Raw genomic sequence first — 23,744 nt, forward strand, 5'->3', positions numbered from 1 at the left:
TACCAAAGGATATATTGGAATTACCCATAAATAAATTCAAAACATCTGTTAAATCATACTTATTGAGCAAGGCCTATTACTCACTAAACGATTACTTGAATGGCGAGCGTGCATGGCAATAGTTTTCATGTTCGGGATATTCATTTAATGTTAGACATAGACACCTATATAAATACCTATGCATGGTAAATAAACTGGATTTAAAAAAAAAAGTAATTCAATTGAGTTTCTTGCCAGTTCTTCTCAATTGGATCTATATACCGAACTGGTCGGTAGGGAAGAAAAATATAATGTAAAAACTTGACGTTAATAAGCGGCTAAAATGTCCTACATGAATAAATGATTTTTTAATTTGAATTTGAATATAAAAGCAATAGGAACATCACAGGATGTCAGAACATCTTAGTCTTAACTTTCGGTTGTAGAGTGCAGATGCCATGAAATTATAGGATAAAAGGAATCACAATTTCATCCTCTACTCGCATAAGTGGTATAACAAGTGTCATAGATACCATTATCAAGTAAGGTCGCCAACCATACTTTATAATAACGCATCCTACTTTATTTTTGGTAATTATACACTTTACATACAAATAAAGTATGCAAATATACTTTATTTTCAATCTTTACTATGCATAAAACAAAGTACTCATTATGGGTACTTAACGATTTATAATTACTGAACGAAATGTTACATGTCAATTGTGAGTTGTGACATTTGTCATAAGTCTAGTGTTAAAAGCACGCAAAAATACGTTTTTAAAGCAATAAAAACATAACATTTCGAAAAATACTTTATTTTCCAAATACTTTATTTTTTTCCTATCCAAACCAGTTTAGTTTTTTTTGTCAAAAAATGTTGGCAACACTATTATCACGTGACACCCGTGCGACCAGAGGACTAAGACGTTATGCCTCTTATCCTCATTGCCGAATCTGCACTCTATAACCAATATACAGTTTAAAATACTAGCTGCTTGGGTGGAATAGGTGAGAATGAGTTACCCACGCAAGTTTTTCTTTGTTACATTTATAGTTATCCTCCTATAAATGAACGATACATTTGATGTCATATGGAAATAAAATGTAATCTTTGAGATCTTTAAATGTTAAAAAGTTTAATGACGCGCACCTGTTATGGAAACCCTCATGTAATTTGCAGAAATTAACTTTATGATCATATCGTTAAAATGCTAATTGGAACCTTATAACACTGAGTTAAGTATCTAGTTATTTGATCAAAGGAAGTCACTCTGTTAAGACTTAATTTTTTGTAGGCAAATAACATAATACGGTCAACATATTAGCTACTTGATGGATTTATATTATTTTGTTTAATTCCGCTACAATTAGCAAGTGTGAGACCACAAATATTCGGTGTGGTAACTCGACTACCGTTACGACCTTCTCTAACAGCGATCACATCTATTTAGTCGCAGTTTGGTCGCCGAAGAGTCAACACTAGGCTTCCAAGCTATATTCGAACTCTATTCAATGCTTTATAATCCCTCGTTCAGAGACGAAACACGTGTCAAAATATGGGTGTAGATTCATTAATGGACGGAAATTTACTTGCTCTACTCTTACAGTAGAGCTTCCTGATTCAGACAATATTATGCTTAAGAGAAGGCTTCAATAACTATATATAATTACTAGCTATATTACTACCCACCCCGGCTTCGCACGGGTGTACATGTATTATATATATAAACCTTCCTCTTGAATAAAAAACACTTGAATCACTCTATCTATTAAAAACCGCTTCAAAATCCGTTGCGTAGTTTTAAAGATTTAAGCTTATTTAAATCTTTAAAACTACGCAATGGATTATGAAGTAATTTTTAGTAGATAGAGTGATTCAAGAGGAAGGTTTATGTATATAATACATGTACACCCGGGCAAAGCCGGGGCGAGTAGCTAGTTAATAATAAGTATATAGTGCAAAAAAACAGCTACAGAATAATAACCCATAGGCACAGACAGCGACAGCGACTTTGTTTTATACTATGCAATGAAGTAAACATGGTGTTAACGAAATAAATTTTGTTGATTTTTAATATTACTTTGTTTACTTTTACTGATTAAGTATGATGTTATACATCATACTTAATCAGTAAAAGTAAACAAAAACCGTCAAAGAAGTACAGGTCTAAAATTAAACCACATTAGGCGTTAAATTTGACTAGCATGCAACCTGAATCTGCCAAAAGCCTATTTCAAAACAAAATTGATCGATAATAACAGAACACTTGATCATAATGATCTGTTCACCGTTGGATCCCGTAATACTGATGGCCGAATAGCGTGCGTACGAGCAATCACCGAATTACTCTACTAAGCATGCGGCCCGGCGCAGTGACCCGTTGACATCGATACTAACAAACTTAGACGTTATTACAACTAAATATAAATTATAATTGAATGACAATATAATTATAAAATCAGTACAGAATTGAACCAGTATTCGAATAATGTTGGTGTCTAAGACGTTAGATATTGTTACTTACAAAAGTATGCAACCTGTTTGAAACAGTTTATTTTTAAACTATTAAAAAAAGAACAAACTGATTTTACCTAAACGTCGTTTGGCTAAAGTTAGTAATTCGTTTTAAGGCAATTGCGTAAGGTTTTACAATAAAATACCAGAGTCTGTTATAAATCTGCCAGAAAAAATACTTAAATGTCTAATAAAACAGTTCCTTTGTAAAAAAGCTTACTATAAAATTGAAGAATTCGTTAACGATAATAATATTTTTATAGAAAAACTTTATATCCATAGCACTGACAATATTATCTGATTATACTAATAATGAGTGCGTAGCGATTTCTATGTTGATTGTAGCATGCCTCTTACTTGTTATACTGTAATTATTTATATAAAAAAACATCTATTAAAAAGAGCAACACACAAGTTTCTTGCTCGTTCTTCTTGTGATGAATCTGCATTCCGAATGAGTGGTAGAATCAAAATATGACTATTCAAAAGTGCTTGTAATTAGTTTATTTCTATCACCAACCCCTATTTTTTAATGGCGATTTTAATTCATATAGCAAAACAACGTTTGTTGGGTCAGCTAGTTATTATATAATATTCAGTGCATTCTTTAAATGAGATCTTGTGACCACAACCTTGAAACCACAAGATCTGTGATAGTTTAGTTGACACATTATAAAGAATAGATCCAATTACCTAATAGCAGTAAATCATGTATGTAAACCAGATAACACCACAAAGGTCGCTAAGAGTCTGTGGTCAATGCGGTTCTATGATGTAGTTTTTAAAGTAACCTTTTAAAGTACTTACGGCTTGGAAAGAGGTCAATTAGCCAATAATTTCATACTGTCACACACTGGCAGCCTTACCTTACCCATTGCTAGGATCCGGAATTTGCGAGGGCCTACGTGAAAAGTATGTGATGCGAAAATTTTCCGCTGATTCAAAAAGACTATGCCGTATTGTACATTCTTTTTTAAATAGTTTTTTTTTAATTTATATTTTGGTGTTGGTAATTTTGTTCATTTGCGATTAAATGCCCAAAATTGAGAAGTTTTTGCAACTTGCCACTCGGCAGAGTGTCACTCACTGTTTGTTTAAAATTTGCTTTGGTTATGCGAGGCCCCTGCAAGAGCCAGAGAGCGAGATTGCCCTGTTCGCCACACTCTAAGGCCACCCCTGCTGGCACATCATATTATACTGTACTTTTAAAGACTAGATTTCCGTTTATTTTGAGAACAACCAAAAAATATAACGGTGACATTAAATTATTCGTGGTAAGACTCCACAATTGCGTAAATTTGTTAAAAATGAATTAAAATTTTTGAAAAAACTCCCGGTTTGGAGTTTCCCTCTCTGCCAGACGATGGACCCAGCACGGTGAATTCATGGAGTGCTAAGAAGTTCGATCCCAACCCTCTCTCTCTTTCCGTCTCAGTAAATACATGTATAAATTATTAATATAATTAATTATAAGAACGGCTACACAGCAGTCCATTGTACAACGTTCTTGTACAGCCAAACACCGTACCAGGTGGAGGCAAATTGCAAGGAGCTCTGCCAAGGACCACAACGATACAATACCACAAGATATACCATCATGAAAGCCACAACCACTCTGCCAAGAGCGAACGATTGAAGAAGAAGAAATCCATGGAATGGTAAGAAATAGAAATAGGTCATTCTTTTCTAAAAAGTTCGATCCCAACCCTCTCCCTCTTCCAGATTCAGTAAATTCATGGAATGCTAAGAAGTTCGATCCCAACATTTACCTGAACAGCCGGCACAGTCTCCAGAGACCGATGATGATGGTCATGCTTCGGACGTCGCTCCAATGCGTAGCTGCTCTGCGCTGGAGCACTCCGTACTGGGGCACTGGCCACAGTCAGCTGCGACACAGCACTTACAGCCTTCAGCTGAGCAGTGCTTGGGGTTTCCGAAGTCACTGCTGGAGGCTCTTCATGGTGGGCTGTGGGAATGGTGCAAAGTTTTAGTTGGTAATTGTAATGACGGTGGTCTAGCGATGGTAATAAGGAGGTAGCTGATGTAATAAGTAGTAACTTAGGCTACTTTTATTTTAGAAAAATAAAGTTAAAATCCACGCGGACGAAGTTGCGGGTAAAACTAGTTGTAAATAATAACTGAATGGGGATGAATTGTCCAAGCTAAGAAAAAAAAAAGAATTACGTTTATTGGGCGAAGAGGGCGGCGGCGGGGTGGTGGCGCGGTGCGCGTGCGGCGGGGGGGACAGGCGGCGCGCGTGGGCCGGCGCGGGGGTCGCGCCCGCGGTCGCCACTCGCACGCGCAGTGCTCGCGCGCCCGACACGCCGCCGCACCACGCACTCTCTTCAGAGGGTCGGCAACCGCTCGATGGCCTGGTGGAGAAACGTTTAATGTATAGTTTTTTTTAATGATACGGCCTCGGTGCCTTCGTGGCACCGCCTTACTTCCGATGGTCTCGGGTTCAAACATTTTGTATTCATGAGTATGATTGTTGGTATCGGGTATTTTCGATTTATAATATGTCTTTACGAAAAAAAAATCTATGTATTTATATCAGTTATCTAGTACCCGTAACACAATCTTTAGCTAGCTGAACTTGGGTCTATATGACGCCGTGTGAAATGTCCTGAGATTATTATTATTATTTATACTATTGTAGCATTTTCTCAGCTTTTGCTGGTTTTTTCACCACACTTACGGACCGAAACCAAGTAAGTGTGTGTATTTATTTTTAGTGGATGAAAATGGAATAATTTGCATTGACGGTTTACGCTGGCGGGGCACCAGTGAGAGATGATAGGATGAGCATGAGGTCAGGGTAGCCCATCATGACAAATTCACCAGGAATTTATCACTATGGTTTCTAGGAGGAACCGCATGGACATCAACCCTCATTACTAACAATCATCTTTCCCCCCTTTATCTGTGTGTTTGTGTGACTTATTATAATTATTAATATATAAATACAAGTACAGTTTAGCTTGGAACTAGATGGCGCTGTGTGAATCGTCCAGAGTTACTATGATTGTTATCAAACATCTGCCGATTGCATATTACTAAACTCAAAGATTGTGAAACAGTAGGTCATTTAACTATTGTTAAATTTGGTTAAGGAGATTGGGTATAATAAACGAATTGATAAAGATAGTATCGCGTGACCAACACCGGCACAGACAATCTCACAGACGGCGAGGCGGATGGCGTAAGGCGAATCTAATCGTAAATTGCGCCTGTGACCTGCAATCTTCACCATCAGGTGCATTACGTCGTTTGTGACACCTGCTGAATGACTGCTACTTTACTGTTTTACCATTTTATTTATTTATAAAGAGCAACACACAAGGGGCCGTTCAAGTAATACGTAAGCACTATAGGGGGGCGGGGGGGTCTTTTCTTTGCTTATTTTGGATGACATGGGGGTGGGGGAGTCTGTATGATGATTACGTCATCGGTCGTAATTTACTTTTTTACACGAATGGCAACCCTCACATTGTCTTTGTTAAAAAAACAATACATTAATTGAGAGATGTTTACGTAAGCATGGGGGGAGGGGTAAGAGCTTTGCTTACTTTTGCTGACAACGGGGGATGAGGGGTAAATAATTGTGATAAATCTGCTTACGTAATACTTGAACAGCCCCCAAGTTTCTTGCTCGTTCTTCTTGTGATGAATCTGCATTCCGAATGAGTGGTAGAATCGAAATATGACTATTCAAAAGTGCTTGTAATGAATTTATTTGAATAATGATTATTTCTATTTAATTTTCCTATTTTACTATTTACTTTTGCAATTTAATGTCATAAAAATAAAAAAAAATAAGTATATTTACCTAACCTTTAGGCCATTCTTAGTCATAATGATTAGACTATTTGCTCTTGCAATATCATACGCTGATGGTCACTCAAATTTGAATTTGAATGAATCTGTATTATTGTAAACATGTACAACATTTATTTGAAAAGAATACGAGCTGAGTTTCTTATCAGTTCTTCTCATCTCGAAATAATTCCAACCTGACGGTAGATTTGACATATCATAAGAGTCTGTAATAGACCTACATGAATAAAGATATGACGACCTCGGTGGTCTAGTGGTTTAGCACACCGCTTTACATCCGATGGTCGCGGGTTCGATTCCTCGCACGGCACAAACATTTGTATTCATGAGTACAATTGTTTATGTCGGTCTGGGTGTTTTCTATGTATAATATGTATGTATTTACGAAAAAAAATATCTATGTATTTGTATCAGTTGTCTAGTACCCGTAACACAAGCTTTAGCTAGCTTAACTTGGGTCTAGATGACGCTGTGTGAATTGTCCTGAGATTATTATTATTATTAAAGATATTTTGAATTTGAATAAGCTAGTAATAGGATAAAGGAAAGTTATTGATGATTCTTATAATTTACGTAGTCACAAACAAACATATATTAACACTAAGCAGCACGTGGCCGTATCTTCACGTGTTATATTAATAATGTATTCAACACGTATAAATTAACTTCATTACAGTATATAATTGCGGAAAGAAATGCTAATACGGAAGTATATTATTGTCTGTACATATGCATTTCCAGGAAAGATAAGTATAGAAATGTTACTGACAACCAAACAGACATTTTATATATAACTAGCTGTACCACGGTATCATATGGATTACATCTATAACTTATATGTTATTCTGATGTATAAGCTACTAGCTACATCGCCCGTGTGTACATGTATTATACATATAAACCTTCCTCTAGAATCACTCTATATATTAAGAAAACTGCTCCAAAATCCGTTGCGTAGTTTTAAAGATTTAAGCATACATCACTATGTATGCTTAAATCTTACTGTCTCTCTGTCTGTCCATCACTATGGACAGACAGCGAGAGCAACTTTGTTTTGGACTTAGGATGATAATGAATATAATGACTAGCTATGCGAGCACTATCACCCGGATTGAATTTATAGCTTATGTGTAATTCTAATGTATAAGCAACATTACTGTAAAGTTTCAACAAAATCCGTACAGTAGTTTTTGCGTGAAAGAGTAACAAACATCCATACTCATACTTTTATGTATATAATATTAGTAAGATACAAGCTTTATCTCGTCGCGCTACCTATGACAATACGAGTAAAATTGACACAGGATCATGTAATGAGAGTGAAAGTTCAGTCAAAATCGGTCAAGCCGTTTCAGAGATTAGCAAGAACAAATATTTATTTTATCGATATTTCCATATAAATTTTCATCTTCCCTATCAACCCTTCACAACCCTTTATTCACATTAATAAATAGCCTATGACGTTTCTCAGGGTCTAGACTATCTGTGTACCAATTTTTATTTTAATCGGTTCAGTAGTTTTGTCGTAAAAGCGAGACATATAGACAGACAGAGTTGCTATCCCATTTATAGTATTAGCACAGGTAACATAATTAGTATTAGTAAGGATTTTATGAAGGAATTATTAAATTCCAAGAACAAAAAAATATTAAATAAAATAATTTCCATAGACACATAAACCATAGAGACGCGATCCAAGAAACTAGAAGAAAGGGCGCGACGAAATATGAAAGCGTAACTGACACGTACAAGCAGGCGGCACCAATTGATTTCTCATTCTTGATAAGAGGCCATCCAATCTGCTTATAAACGTACAGATCGTGTTCTATTGGATTTTCTTGTATTGTTATTTATTATATGAAAATTATTAAAAGAAAATAACATAACATAAAATGAAGCAGCTGAGTTTCTAGCCAGTTCCTCTGAGCTGAAGCGGACGGTAGGGAAAGTGGTAAAAAATTATTCAAATTCAAAATATCTTTATTCATGTAGGTCTATTACAGACTCTTATGATATGTCAAATCTACCGTCAGTTCGGAATGATTTCGAGATGAGAAGAACTGACAAGAAACTCAGCTCGTATTCTTTTCAAATAAATGTTGTACATGTTTACCATAATACAGATTCATTTAAATTCAAATTTGGGAGAATAGAGTGACCACCAGCATATGCTATTGCAAAAGCAAATAGTCTAATCATTATGACTAAGAATGGCCGAAAGGTTAGGTAAATATATGTATTTTTTTTAGTTTTATGACATTAAAATTGTTCGTTGCTACTTAAGTAAGAGATATCGCTGTAATTTAACATGTTATTAATGACGTAGACACAAACTCGAAGTCAAATTCTTTTTTTTTCGGACTACTCTAATGCTGTTGTTCGCAGCTGGCCTTTACGGCTTCACCGGACGATAGGGGGCGAGTGCAGATGGCATTCCAAGGAAGGACTTATGGAGTGGCAGAAGGCCAACTCCCGCCTGATGGATACGATTTTAATCTGAGGGCACCACTAGGGGTTCGAACCTCGGCTCAGGCCGTCGTAACATCGATCTCCGTTGTATTGGACGGGGGATCGATCGGAGGGGAAGTCAAATTCGTGTAATTTTATAGTTTTATATGTTTGCCGCTTGTGGGAGTCTGCTTTGGGCTTATGAACAGTGTTGCCATGTCAGTGTACTTATACTAAATTCCCCCAAAACACAGTTTATGAAAAAAATCGCTTCAATATTACTAGCTGCTGATAGTCGCGCTACCCGCCAGAAACTAAAATATCATCCTGATCATCTCGATGAAAGGTGGTTGCCACACATAATCACATCAATCAACTTCCTTATAGAACATCACTATATATTATTTTTTTTTTAGTTTAAGTTTACCTTTTTTTTATACTAGTACTGGTGGAAACCAGCATACGGTCCATCTGATGGTAAATGGTTACCATAGCCTATGGATGTCTGAGACACCAGGAATGTTACGTGCGTGTTGCTGATCCTTTTTTTTATTGGGGTGCTTTGGGCTATTGTCAGGTGCTAAGATCTGTAACACTGCGACCTGTATAGATCTATTGTGCTCGCTCTTATTCAAAGTTCGCTACCTAGACCCGTGAGGGACAAGAATTGAAGGATATTCTTAGGAGCGATGGTTTTTATCTCCTCAGGACATAATGTAAACTTTCTAAAGGAGATATTTCGTTTATGCATTAGTGGGCTACAACCACATAGGATGTCCATTGACGTTTCTCCTTCTGCTTGGCAAATTTAGCAGATTATTTAATAGATTACCTAAGGCCTAATTTCGCCATGTGCTTATTCACCTTGCAGTGTCTAAAGAGGGCCCTAGTCATGAAGCATATATTATATATGCCGTCCCTTAAGAAACCTTAAAATATCTTACAATAACAAAACAAATATTCACAATAGGTGAATGCTGAATAAACTGAAAATGAGCAAGAAACTGTATTTTTCAAATAAACGTTGAGTTACGAGTACCTATTATACAATCCTACATGTTTCAACTTTCTATCATAAACAATTGTATACACAACAATTGACGACGGCCTCGGTAGTCTATCGGTTTAACACACTGTCTTACTTCCGATGGTCGCAGGTTCGATTCCTTGCACGGCACAAACATTTGTATTAATGAGTATGATTGTTTGTTTCGGTCTGGTTGTTAGGAATGTATAATGTGTACTTACGAAAAAAATATCTATGTATCTGTATAAGTTATCTAGTACCCATAACACAAGCTTTAGCTAACTTAACTTGGGTCTAGATGGCGCTGTGTGAATTATCCTGAGATTACTAATTGAGTTATGTTACAAAAACCAAGTTTAAAATGAACGATTCAATTCGAAATATAAAGTCAGAACGTTAGTTAATCTGTGATGTAACAGAACATCACTAATTACAAGTGAAAGTACATTAACTGATAAATAGGCGTAAAGTTTGCAATATGAGATGAGTGCAGAACAAACAAAAGAATGTTCTGCCATTAAGGAAGTGCCCATAGTAATAGGTATGGGAAAACATTCTTAAACATCATGTTATTCACATGGTATAAAATCTTAAGCTTGTTTACTAGGTACTAATATGGTTACGATTTAATTCTTTGTGCATTATTAATTTATTGTATAATCTAAATATATAACTCAAAGGTGACTGACATAGTGATCTATCAACGTACAGCCCAAACCACTGGACGGATCGGGCTGAAATTTGGCATGCAGGTAGATGTTATGACGTAGGCATCCGCTAAGAAAGGATTTTGATTAATTCTATCCCTAAATGGATAATATAGGGGATGAATGTTTATATGAAACTTTGTCAATTTTAAACCGATCAGGCTTTCTTGAGACTGTGCATGCATAAAGCTACTATGACGTAGTCATCCCCTAAGAATGGATTTTGATAAATTCCATCTCTAAGCGCGAAACCACGCGAGCGAAGCCGCGGGTAAAAGCTAGTATTATATATAAAATTCTCGTTTCACAATGTGTTACTATACTCTTCTGAAACTTATACTTCTGATTTTTATGAAATTTTATATGCATATTCAGTAGGTCTGAAAATCGGCTACTATCTATTTCATACCCCTAAGTGATAAGGGTTGTCCACCACTAACTTTTTTTTTATTTTTTGGATTAAATTTTCAATTTCATGTTGAATTTTTTTATGTAGCATTAAAAATACATACATAATTGTCACCCTTCTATAACTAACCCCTATTTTTAATTACTAATCTATATAACAAAATAACGTTTGCTGGGTCAGCTAGTATGTTTATAATATTCTCAGCACTATGAATTATGAGTTAGATTTTTTCTACAAAAACATTATTATAATTTATTATTACAACATATTCCATTTTTTTAGTAATAACTTAGTAAACAAAGTCGCTATCGCTGTCTGTCCGTCCCTATGTATGAAATTAAGATCTTAAATCTTTAAAACTACGCCAGTTGATACATACTTGATGTAAGACAGTGTTTTGTTGAATTTTTTCCTGGCAGATTTAGGACAGATTCTAGCATTTTGTTGTTAACCTTACGCTATTTCCACAAAACGAATTATCACTTATAAACTTTAGTTATACGGCTTTCAGGTAAAAAATTGTTTAATGCGAAATTAAATGTTTGTAACATTCAACAGTACCTTTTGAAAGCCAGTAAAAAATTCAATGATGTAATGTGATAACATGCGTCATAAATTATTATTTAAAAAATATAAGTATTTAACTTTTACTGCCACAGATAAAATTGCAGCGAGTTATTACTTTCAAAAACAAGAAGTTCACTAAACAAGAACGAAAGTGGAGGGACTTGATTTTCGATGTACAGCTCTGTACCAGAACTGGGAGCACTATAGTGTAGACTTGCTCATAATAGTTCGTAGTTCGTAACTGAAGTGACTTAGTTTAGTTCGCGGCTCTCTTGCGAATTAGTTCGTCTTCTTTGTTCGTTCGCTGTCGACATGAGTCAACTTCAGTTTGCTGGTCAACTTCTAGACTTATATTAATACTAATATATAAAAATCTCAGGACAATTCACACAGATCTATCTGGTCTCAAGCTAAGGAGAGCTTGTGTTATACGACTGTAGTCTACCGAGGCCATCTTATATTATAAGTATTTATTCCCGCCAAATCGAATATCTTCATTGATATTCTGTTACAGATACGAGAGATCAAATCTACTGTCACTTTTTAAAGTAGTTCTCGCCAAGAAGAACTAACAAGAAACTCTGCCCTCATTCTCTTCAAATGTCATAATGTGTTCTTGTTTTGTCCAATAAAACTTTGCCTTTTCCAAACAAAACTCACGAACTAAAGAGCGAAAGATTTGCGAACTAGTTCATGCAGTTCATCTTTAGGAGTGTTCTTCCGAACTTTCGATTGTCAACTACACAACCCTACTGCAGTTCAACCCACACTCGAGTCAGAATTATGTAAATGCTAATTAATTATTAAATACTAGGTGATCGCTCAACTTTGTCTACGTCACATAAGAGTACCTGGTATTGCAACATTTTTCATTAAAGCTGCCTGCAAAATTTGTAAATGATAATAATGTTTTGATAGAAAAAACTTAAAATTTATAACCCTGTGAATATTATCTGATTGCACAAATAATGTGTCTGTTGATTGAGATAATGTCTATGTTGATTATCGCATGCCTCTTACATGTTATTGTGTAATTATTTATTTTAAAAAACATTTATTTAAAAGAGCAACACGTTAGATATTGTTACTTACAAAAGTATGCAACCTGTTTGAAACAGTTTATTTTTAAACTATTAAAAAAAGAACAAACTGATTTTACCTAAATGTCGTTTGGCTAAAGTTAGTAATTCGTTTTAAGGCAATTGCGTAAGGTTTTACAATAAAATACCAGAGTCTTTTATAAATCTGCCAGAAAAAATATTTAAATGTCAAATCACTTCCTTTGTGAAAAAGCTTACTATAAAATTGAAGAATTCGTTAACGATAATAATGTTTTTATAGAAAAACTTTAAATTTATAGCACTGACAATATTATCTGATTACACTAATATTGAGTGCAAATTCTATGCTGATTATCGCATGCCTATTACTTGTTATACTGTAATTATTTATATAAAAAAACATCTATTAAAAAGAGCAACACACAAGTTTCTTGCTCATTCTTCTTGTGATGAGTCTGCGTTCCGAATGAGTGGTAGAATAAAAATATGACTATACAAATTTTCAAATTCAATATCAAAAATGTAGGTGAGACCGAAGTGCCGAAGAGGACTTTGTACTAAGAATTTTTACTCACCAGATCATCATTGTAACGCTTGTGCTAGTAATGGTTAAATTATGTTGAACTGATTAGAATAAGATAAGGTATTATGAGACAAGTGCTTATTACATTATACTTCGATTACCACATAGTTCTAATCGTATCAGACTACTAAAGCCGTAGTTTCCTCGCAGTAAATGATTAAATAATCAAAATTGGCGCGAAAGTCAACGTGTAAAGATAAATCATCAAATTAGAACATTAAAAAGTGAAGTAAACAGTTACATCATAGATACACAAAAACAGGGATGCCAACCGTATCAGAATCTCAGTGCAGTACAAGTTCGAGTACGAGATTTTTGGTCTTCGGTACGAGGACAATTTCATCCTCGTACAAGTGGGTACGATTTTTGTGACATAAGGAATCAGCTCATGACCACGGCTAGTACAACCCAGTCGAAACGTAGGTACGAAGACCCAGTTAACAATATAAATAGTGTGTAATAAATACGAAACTTTAAAAATTACTGAGAAAATCTCTCTAAATACTAAGTATAACTTAAAAAGCCCAATTAAACCAAAATACGAAGTTTTGAGTTCTTCGTACTAAGCAAAATTGTTACTTTTCTTCGGGATACGAATCGAATGGTCGAAATTCGACCATAATTCATTTAAATTATAAGTTTGAACTTTATTAAGGTTTTATGTGAAAAAACGTGCGTGTATGTGTCAAATGCACCGTACATTATTATAGAATATGTAATATTATTTTATTAATTTAATGTATTTAAAAATAAATAGTATCTTGCACTCTTCTCTATATAAATTATAAATGTGCGAAATTTCGTACTCCTCCATCCACGCAATATTCGTAAGAATATTGTTATATTTCATTATAGCAGAAACGTTGTACCCCAAGTTTCTGCTATAATGAAATATAACAATATTCGTACTGTAGTATATGTACTTTCATAGCTGGCAACCCTACACAAGAAGCGAAGTGTGATGATTGTCATCCATGCATGAACACAATGATGCGAAGTTACAAACAAACGCGAAACAACTACCAACCACACTGTAGTGATTCTAACGAATATCTACTCTATGGCTCTGGTATTTCAGTTACATTTTGCTGAAAATGACTAATTGTTTTGTTGAATGACAGACATTATATCTAATGTACCGTCCTTGGATGCCCTTCACGGCCTTCTGTGTGTTTTGATGACTTACAACATAGCATAGCATCGTTTTTTTTTTTAAATAAGTTCATAAACCATAGATATACGAGCATAGATAAAATGATATTACGAGTCTATAACTAAAACTCACAGTTTCAACGTTAAACTAAGATGTTTGAACAAATATGGTGAAACGATCAAAGTTTTAATTACAGAAATAAAACTATATTAATTATCTACTGAATTAAATAACGCAGTAAAACATGAAAAAAACTAAGGGTACGCTTATCAATATCAGCTTATCAAAAAATGATCCAGAAAACACTCTATAAATTGCGCTAGAACTACTTCGAAAATCCTTGCCAAACTATCATATGTATGTATATCCCATCTCCTGCCCTGCACTCGATGAGGCGATCATCCCGCTTGAAGGCAGATCTTAAGACAGCATCCGGCTATATAGAAACAGTTGGTTATATATTCAATATTTTTTCTAGTTGACTATTTAATTGAATTAGTGCTAATTGGTGGTTTGTATTCACACACTTAAACTCAAAAATGTAAAGTAATAATAAAATTATTTAAAAGAGCAACACGCAAGTTTCTTGCTCGTTCTTCTTGTGATGAGACAGCTTTCCGAATAAGCGGTAGATTAAAAAAATGTAATGACTATTCAAAACTGTATAGTGGTATTATATATAGTACTAGCTTTTACTAGCTTTAGCTATTATACTATATATAATACTAGCTTTTGTCCGCGGCTTCGCTCGCGTTAATTTATCCCCTTAGGGGTGGAATTTATGAAAATTTTTTTAGGGGATGCCTACGTCATAGTAACTATATGCATGCAAAGTCTCAGCCCGAACGGTTTAAGATTGACAAAGTTTCATACAAATGTTCATCCCCTATTTTATCCTCTTGGGGGTAGAATTAATCAAAATCCTGTCTTAGCGGATGCCTACGTCATAACATCTACATGCCAAATTGCAGCCCGATCCGTCCAGTGGTTTTGCGTTGATAGATCACTATATCAGTCAGTCAGTCACCTTTGAGTTATATATATTTAGATTACATTAATTATGAATAGAGTAAGTATTCATAATACGCAATTTCACAGCGAAAATACACCCTTATTTAATATATTTATAAGTAAAACATAATCAGACCAGAGCCAACATAACATACTAATTAGTGATTGTAACAATCAGGTGGGTGTAAACATTTCTGTATAACTTATTCAATTCTAACAATGCCAGGCAAGAAAGTAAAGATAATTAAGTAGATATAAAAACATTACAACTATTATATAACCACGGAGGAATTTCATGAATCTCATGTTTTTTAATTGCTAACAGATATGTTCACTTATTCTCATTCATTCATTCATAATTTGAGAGCTGTGCTCTTGTCGGTGGAGCTCCCGCCACCTTCCACGATCTTCTATCAGTCCTTCTAGCTGTTGATACGACACGACTCCAACTTTTTCTTTAATTTGCTTGATATAGCTGTGTCTTGGTCTTCCCCTTCCTCTCTTTGGGTCATTGGGCTCCCTAAAATATGGTCGAGCGCAGTGATGGCTGGCTCATCCGTCATACTCGTGAACGGGTGCTGCTTGTAGGGACTGGTCTGCTCTAATCACTATGACTGATTTCCTCTTATTAATAGTTTAACCAGTTGGTTATGTATTCAATATTTTTTCTTTTTGAGTATTTAATTGAATTAGTGCTAATTGGTGGTTTGTATTCACACACTTAAACTTAAAAATGTAAAGTAATAATAAAATTATTTAAAAGAGCAGCACGCAAGTTTCTTGCTCGTTCTTCTTGTGATGAGACAGCTTTCCGAACGAGCGGTAGATTAAAAAAAATGTAATGACTATTCAAAAGTGCTTCAATGTAAGTTTATTTGAATAAATGATTTTCTATTCTATTCTATTCTATTCTCTTTCCATCTATTTTTCCTTCGATAATGTTATTAATTAATTCGTCACGTCGTACCAAGTACACCAACATTTTTCCCCGCCTATTCTTATTCTCAGGGAAGTTAAATATTGCAAAAACTTGCGTATCCGATGCATATAATAGGAAATGGCAGTAATCAATGCAATCGTTAGACGCTCATAGATTGAACATAACTTTATGTTATATCATAAGTTAGATGTGATGGTTTTATAGGTTGTGGTTTAACTGGTGTTGATAACAAAGTTTAAGTAAACTTGATTAACCAACAAATAAACAAAAAAATGTACATATGAAGCCACTTGACTACATTTTTTTTTCGAAAGATATATATTAAATCTATACATATAAATAAAATTGCAGTGTCTGTTTGCAATATTGAAACATCAATATAACATTTTTTTTTAATTTTTGTCTGTTTGTCTGTCTGTCTGTTTGATCCGGCTTATCTCTGAAATGGCTGGACCGATTGTGACGGGACTTCTTTTAGCAGGTAGCTGATGTAATAAGAAGTAACTTACTACTTTTATTTTAGAAACATAAAGTTAAATTCCACGCGGACGAAGTCGCGGGTGCAGCTAGTATATTATAAAATAGAAAATTGGAAAATTGCTAATTCAATTCAATTAAAAATATCTCTATTCATGTAGGTCTATTACAGACTCTTATGATATGTCAAATCTACCGTCAGTTCGGAATGATTTCGAGATGAGAAGAACTGACAAGAAACTCAGCTCGTATTCTTTTCAAATAAATGTTGTACATGTTTAGAATAATACAGATTCATTTAAATTCAAATTTGGGAGAATAGAGTGACCACCAGCATATGCTATTGTATAAAACAAAAAATCTAATCAGTGTTCGCAACCTGAACAGACCAGTCCCCATTAGCAGCACCCGTTCACGAGTATGACAGATGAGCCAGCCATCATTGCACTCAACCATATAAGAGTGAGCACATCGACCAATATCAATCAAATGTTTCATTATTATTTAGTTTAATTACTTATTTGGGAGTGTATGAACAAAGTTATTAAACATTCCTAGCGGACGGCCTATGTGGTATATCGGTTTAGCAGAGTGCCTGAATTCCGATGGTCGCAGGTTCGATTCCTCACACGATATGAACATTTGTATTCAAAAGTATGGATGTTTATATCGATCTGGGTTTTCTAAAATATTGCATCTCTAGAACCTTTATGAATGAAAAAAATGTCAAATGAGTTTCAGTAGTAAGAATGCTAATATGGCAACACTGGTAACGTTGCTTTATCGAACAAAAATTTTTCAAATGCACTTTCAGTAGTAAGTATATGGCAACACTGGTATTATTAACGTTGGGAATATTCTGCTTGTAGTCGTAAGGTGTAGCCATTATTTCTACCATTGGAGTACAAAGCAAAGAAGGTCGCATGAGTTCGACGACCACTACTAACTGATTGTTATCCGGTTCGCCTGTAATTAGTGCCAACATCTTTCCGACTGTGTGGTTTACATAACTTGAGAAATTAGAGGCTTCTGTTATAAGATAATAATGATGATGAATTTTATGACTACACAAGCTGTAGTGACTTCATCCGCGTGGAATTTGACTTAATTTTTCTAAAATAAAAGTAGCCTAAGTTACTCCTTATTACCTCAGCTACCTACCAATAAAAGGCCCATCAAAATCCGTCCAGCTATTTCAGAGATTAGCCGGAACAAACAGACAGACAGACAAAAGTTGTAAAAAATGTTATTTTCCTGTATATACCGTATTTAGATTCATATGCATGTAGTAAAAACGGTTATTTCAATATTACAAACAGACATTCCAATTTTATTTAAATGTATAGATGAGTGAGGTAGTTGTTTACTGCGGCGTTACATGCGTGAATCTGTTATCTCGATTTCCGCGGAATTTTCAGTGAACAAAAACACAGAACATCTTTATTTATGTAGGTCTATTAAGAACTGACAAGAAACTCAGCTCGTATTCTTTTCAAATAAATGTTGTACATGTTTACGATAATGCAGATTCATTTAAATTCAAATTTGGGAGAATAGAGTGACCGTTCTTAAGGAATATATGTATGTAATAATATAAAGTTATAACAGAAATTTTAAATTTATATCTCTAGTAGTTTATAGGAATTAAGTTCTATTAATCACTATCATTACAAAGTATAAAACGAAGTCGCTATCGCTGTCTGCCGTCCCTATGTATGCTTAAATCTTTAAAACTATGCAACGGATTTTGACGCGGTTTTTTTAATAGATAGAGTTATTCAAGAGGAAGGTTTATATGTATAATACATGTACACCCGGGCGAAGCCGGGGTGAGCAGCTAGTAATATTATAAATGCGAAACTTATACCTATGTATCTATGGATTGTTAATCTTTCACGCCATAACTACTGGATGAATTTGAATGAAAATTGTGTCACTGATAGATCATATCTTAAATTACTATGTAAGATACTTTTTACGTATTTTTTTTTAGTTTACAAAAGACAAAATAATGATAGGTCACTAAGTTGGGTGATTAATGCAACGTGATTCTGCTGCATATAAATTATTATTATAAAGGAATGTAAGTGATATTGTGGTGGATAATATTATATGTATTGTTTGTATGTAGGTTCTTTATGTGCAGAAAGCTATTGCATCTACTCTATAACTATAACATAAATCGATGCAAAAAAAGAGTAAAATAAAATACATATATTTTCTTGTCACAAAATTAACAAGTCAAATTTATACAATACTTTTTAAAGGTAATAAAAGTGGCTTTTAAATGGCCAGTAATTAACTATGAAGTCCACAACAGATATCAAACTTCCTAAATATTAAAATATCTAAACGCATATATTCTTTATTTCTTATATATTACTGTGTAAAAAAAACCAGTGAGTTCATCGACTAATTTAAACTAAATTGCATTGACTTAATTTTTATAAAATAGATATTGTGTTAGTTTGAGTGTATACTTATATTAAGTTATGTTACATCAAGTCGTTAATGAACGACAATTTAGCATCGTAACTGTTAAATTGATCTAATACAGCTATTAGAAAGAAGCGGTGGCAATTGAGGTCAATCTGTACCGTCTCTACTTTTTATAGCTATAACTAGGTATTATAAATAATATTCTTACCGTTTACGCCAGTCTTGAATGAAACTCCAGTCACACAGCTCATCCTCATCAAGAACTGTAGCCTCGTGATGGTCAGTGCCTCCTCCGTGGACAAGGTCCACCAGTTGCCGAGCCCTCTCGAAGTTACCCTCAAATTCAACCACCAAAAATCCATCAGAACTCACTGTCCCAAACACATCCTTCTTATATGTAGCGTCATTTATGGTCACAATATCTGAGACAGCTTTAGTATCTTCAGATTTAACTTCAGCATAAATAGCTTCAGGTATTTGAATCTCGGAAACCATTTGTGTTCCTCCACCCTTGTCTACTTCTTTGCTTAATCCTAAATTAGCAGTCTCGTCTAGCAAACGATTGGCATAAATTGCTTCCTCTTTTTGTGGTGTGACCTCGTTCTGTTTATTTTCTTCCTTCTTTTGTTCACTATGCTTACGAATAATAGAATCACCAAAATATATAACCACTTTATTGTTATTTTGTGTAATTTTATTTGCTAAACCAATTTCCGAAATGGGCAGGTTTGACTTCTTGTTTTTTTCCTGCGAAAGCCTCTGAGCCAGCTCTTCATAACAAGGCGGTCGGTTGTTGTATATTTTCCTGTCAGAGACTGATCCTTTTTGATTTTCTTCATTCGTCTTTTCCACACTTTGGTAAACTGGAGGTCGACAACAATCATCGAACTGTCCATTCCAGTGTCTAGGTTCGCTGTAGATGTGCTCAGGTGTCGACAACTGAGGTAGCGGTATATATTTTTCATGAAGGTTCTTAGCGTTTGAAACGTCGCTTTTTCTAAAATTTAAAACACTCCGTTTTGTTTTCGATTCGGAAGCGTCACTGTTACTAATTTTCTTCAGCCGTGAATTACCGAGAAGTTTGAACAATGGCTTATGTTCCGTTTGTTTCACTCTGTCTGTGCTCGGTGCTCTCCGCATCCCGAACGGGCCCATATCCTCTTCGGAGGGATGAGGGTAGAGTTGCTCGCAACTGGTAGACTTATGTGTTGTAATTCTCGCCTTAGAGGAGCTCACAGGTTCCCTATTCTGCCAATGTCTCACCGAGAGTCGAGCAGCCCCTCGAATGAACTTCATCGGCTCCCAGGCCTCAGCCTTTTTAAGTATGAAGTTGTCGCACATATTTTTCGGGGGTTTTCTCGAGTCGGCAGCGCGGCAGGACTGCAGTTCGCGGCACAGGAAGCAAGAGCAACGAGCCGGGCACAGCATGACTGCGCGGTTGTGCCGGTCGCACTGACGGCGTCGCGGCCGCCGTTGCCGCTACCGAAGGCCCCAAGAAGCATTGTTACCACGCGCCCCGCTACAATCTCACTTCTTACCTCGACACGGCCGTGCGTGTATTTCACGGATTTATGATACCGTTTTTGGATTTATGAACGCTAAATTTTTCTGAGTGGCAACCCGTTATTGACCGGTCGTGTACGTTTCCCCGGTATTAATTGTGAGTGCATTTACATAATGTCTAAAGTAACTGTAGCATCGTAAAATATGAATGCCAATTGAGAGGTAGTACACATGCAACGCATCTTGGAAGTGAGGTGAATGGAACTATAAGTCGTTTGCTAAATATAGAGCACACGATGCACTAAAGGGTTATTATAGAGTCGGAATCATGTTTGACTGTCGATCGAATTGATTCTGTAATTGGGCTGTAACATCAAACTCAAACGGCAATTATTTCATATTTTGGCCGCAGGTCATTTGATCATTTCGGAGGGCGTTGCGTTAAATATTTCGCTGTCGTTATTTCGGTATAAATGACTTCAGGGTGTAGTCACATTCCGAATATCTACAGATATGTGGATTCTTGAAACGTGAATAATTTATTGATTAAAGTAAAAAAAATATATATAAATTGAGCCCATGTAAAGTCAGACGGACTTTGCTTGGGCTGTATATATCTGAATACATATAACTCAAGGGTGACTGACATAGTGATCTATCAACGCACAGCCCAAACCACTGGACGGATCGGGCTGAAATTTGGCATGCAGGTAGATGTTATGACGTAGCATCCGCTAAGATAGGATTTTGATTAATTCAACCCCCTAAGGGATAAAATAGGGGATGAAAGTTTATATGAAACTTTGTCCATTTTAAACCGATCGGGCTGAGACTTTACATGCATAAAGCTACTATGACGTAGGCATCCGCTAAGAATGGATTTTGAATTCCATCCCTAAGGGGATAAATTAACGCGAGCGAAGCCGCGGGCAAAAGCTAGTTTTTTTAATAAAATACAACACATTTAACTTGTGGATCATAAAGGTTTATATAGCTGATAAATGGTTAAAGATCGTTGAGTATTTTTTAGGTTTATTTATTACAAATAAATAAAAATATTTTTCCGCTTTATACTTACGATTTGTCCGTCTATTACTGTAGTTTTATATAGTATACTTTTGTATTTTTTTTTATTGGGCTGTCTGGGCTACTGTCAGGTGCCTGAAGCACCGCACTGCGACCTAGATCTATTGTGCTCGCCCTTTTTCAGAGTTCGCTACCTAGACCCGTCAGGGACAGGAATTGAAGGATATTCTTAGGAGCGATGGCTTTTATCTCCTCGGGAAAGACTGTAAACTTTCCAAAGGAGATATTTCGTTTATGCGAGTGGGCTAACCACATAGAAAGTGTAGTGGCAAAATCTGCAGATTCAAAGCTTTTATATCCGAACTATCCTACTTTTGTATCCTGATGTATACGTCGGCAACAAACATGTTTCCTGACAAAAATGTGCAAATACAATGAAGTTAGAACAGTTCACCTTTCAAAACAGATCCTATTCAACAGAATCTCTTTTTACTTTATATTTACCAACCTGTGTATACTTTAAAAACGATTTTATAAAGCGAAATACTACATTAAAACATTCATTTTTTTTGTATTTTAAATCGCCATATAGAATCATGTCTACTGATGGTAATAAACTGACGGTAGATTTGACATATCATAAGAGTCTGTGATAGAATTTATTTTTACTTTATATTTATCAACTTGTGTATATTTTAAATACAATTTTATAAAGAGAAATATTACAATAAAACATTCATTTTTTTGTATTTTAAATCGCCATATAGAATCATGTCTACTGATGGTAATAAACTGACGGTAGACTTGGCATATCATAAGAGTCTGTGATAGACCTACACGAATAAAGATATTCTGAATTGATTTGACACGAACATATGGTATTTCCAGCAGGTTAATAAAGTAAAAAAAATTAACACACACGTAACAAAAAAAAAATCCTTAATAAAATAAGTTTAGAAAAGAGCTTAAAAATATGGCTACTGGATAATGGTACTGCTATGAGAGGTACAAAATATGGCTACTGGATAATGGTACTGCTATGAGAGGTACAAAATATGGCTACTGGATAATGGTACTGCTATGAGAGGTACAAAATATGGCTACTGGATAATGGTACCTATAAGATATTCCCTTTCCTCTATATGTCATTGAATTTTCTGAACAATTGAAATCTATGAGTATTTTAATATTCTACACAAGTAATTGATGTATTTATATAATGCACAGGTAATTCCGTGGTAGAAAATTAACCTCCAGAATACAATTTAACACTGTGAGTAGAATAGAACTAGTTAATCTTTATTTATATACTAGCTGTTCCCAGCGACTTGTCCGTGTGGAATTTAACTTTATTTTTCTAAAATAAAGAATTTTCTAAAATAAAAGTAGCCTAAGTTACTGCTTATTACATCAGCTACCTATCCAAAAAGCCCATCAAAATCGGTCCAGCCATTTCAGAGATTAGCCGGAACAAACAGACCGACAGACAGACAGACAAAAATTATAAAAAATGTTATTTTGGTATATGTACCGTATATACATTCATATGCATAGAGTAAAAAACGGTTATTTCAGTATTACAAACAGACACTTCAATTTTATTTATATGTATAAATAACTTATATAACTTTATTATTGTGTATACAAAAGGTAAAAGTGCATTTGGTGGCTTTATTCAACGAGGCTTAAGTTAAAAACGCTTTTGAAATGTGTCGCTTAATTCGTAGAGCAGGTATTGCCAAGAAGAATGGGCAAGGAACGCCTTTCAAATAGAGCCATGTGTATTATTATTACATTATATCAAATAAATTATATAATAGAAAAGAATATTCCTAATTTAAATAAACTTAAATTTAAACACTTTTGAATAACCTTATTTATTTTTATTTTTTTATTTATATAACTTCAATGCACAAAATACCAAGGTAAAAGTACATATGGCGGACTTAACGCCTTAAGGCATTTTCTACCAGTCAACCACAGGCTGTGTATATAAAAACTGTAGGCGGTGCAAATATAATCAATAATAACAATAAGTAAAAAAAAAAATTATACGTAT

General features: G+C 34.9%; 1 protein-coding gene across 1 annotated transcript in view; it reads right to left on the reverse strand.

The window, feature by feature from the left end:
* LOC131852783 (ankyrin repeat and BTB/POZ domain-containing protein 2) overlaps positions 1-20,605 on the reverse strand; it is a 43,892-nt gene extending 23,287 nt beyond the window's left edge. The window contains exons 1-3 of the mRNA XM_059203512.1: positions 19,365-20,605; positions 4,682-4,869; positions 4,267-4,463 (exon numbers count right to left, since the gene is read on the reverse strand). Of these exons, the coding sequence (XP_059059495.1) occupies positions 4,267-4,463; positions 4,682-4,869; positions 19,365-20,584 (1,605 nt within the window). The 5' untranslated portion in view covers positions 20,585-20,605. The remainder of the gene's footprint in view (positions 1-4,266; positions 4,464-4,681; positions 4,870-19,364) is intronic.
* Positions 20,606-23,744: the final 3,139 nt, after the last annotated feature.

This window comes from Achroia grisella, unplaced genomic scaffold (assembly GCF_030625045.1).
Source record: "Achroia grisella isolate CSIRO2021 unplaced genomic scaffold, CSIRO_AGI_Agris_v1 utg862, whole genome shotgun sequence".
In the NCBI taxonomy this organism is placed as follows: Eukaryota; Metazoa; Arthropoda; class Insecta; order Lepidoptera; family Pyralidae; genus Achroia; species Achroia grisella.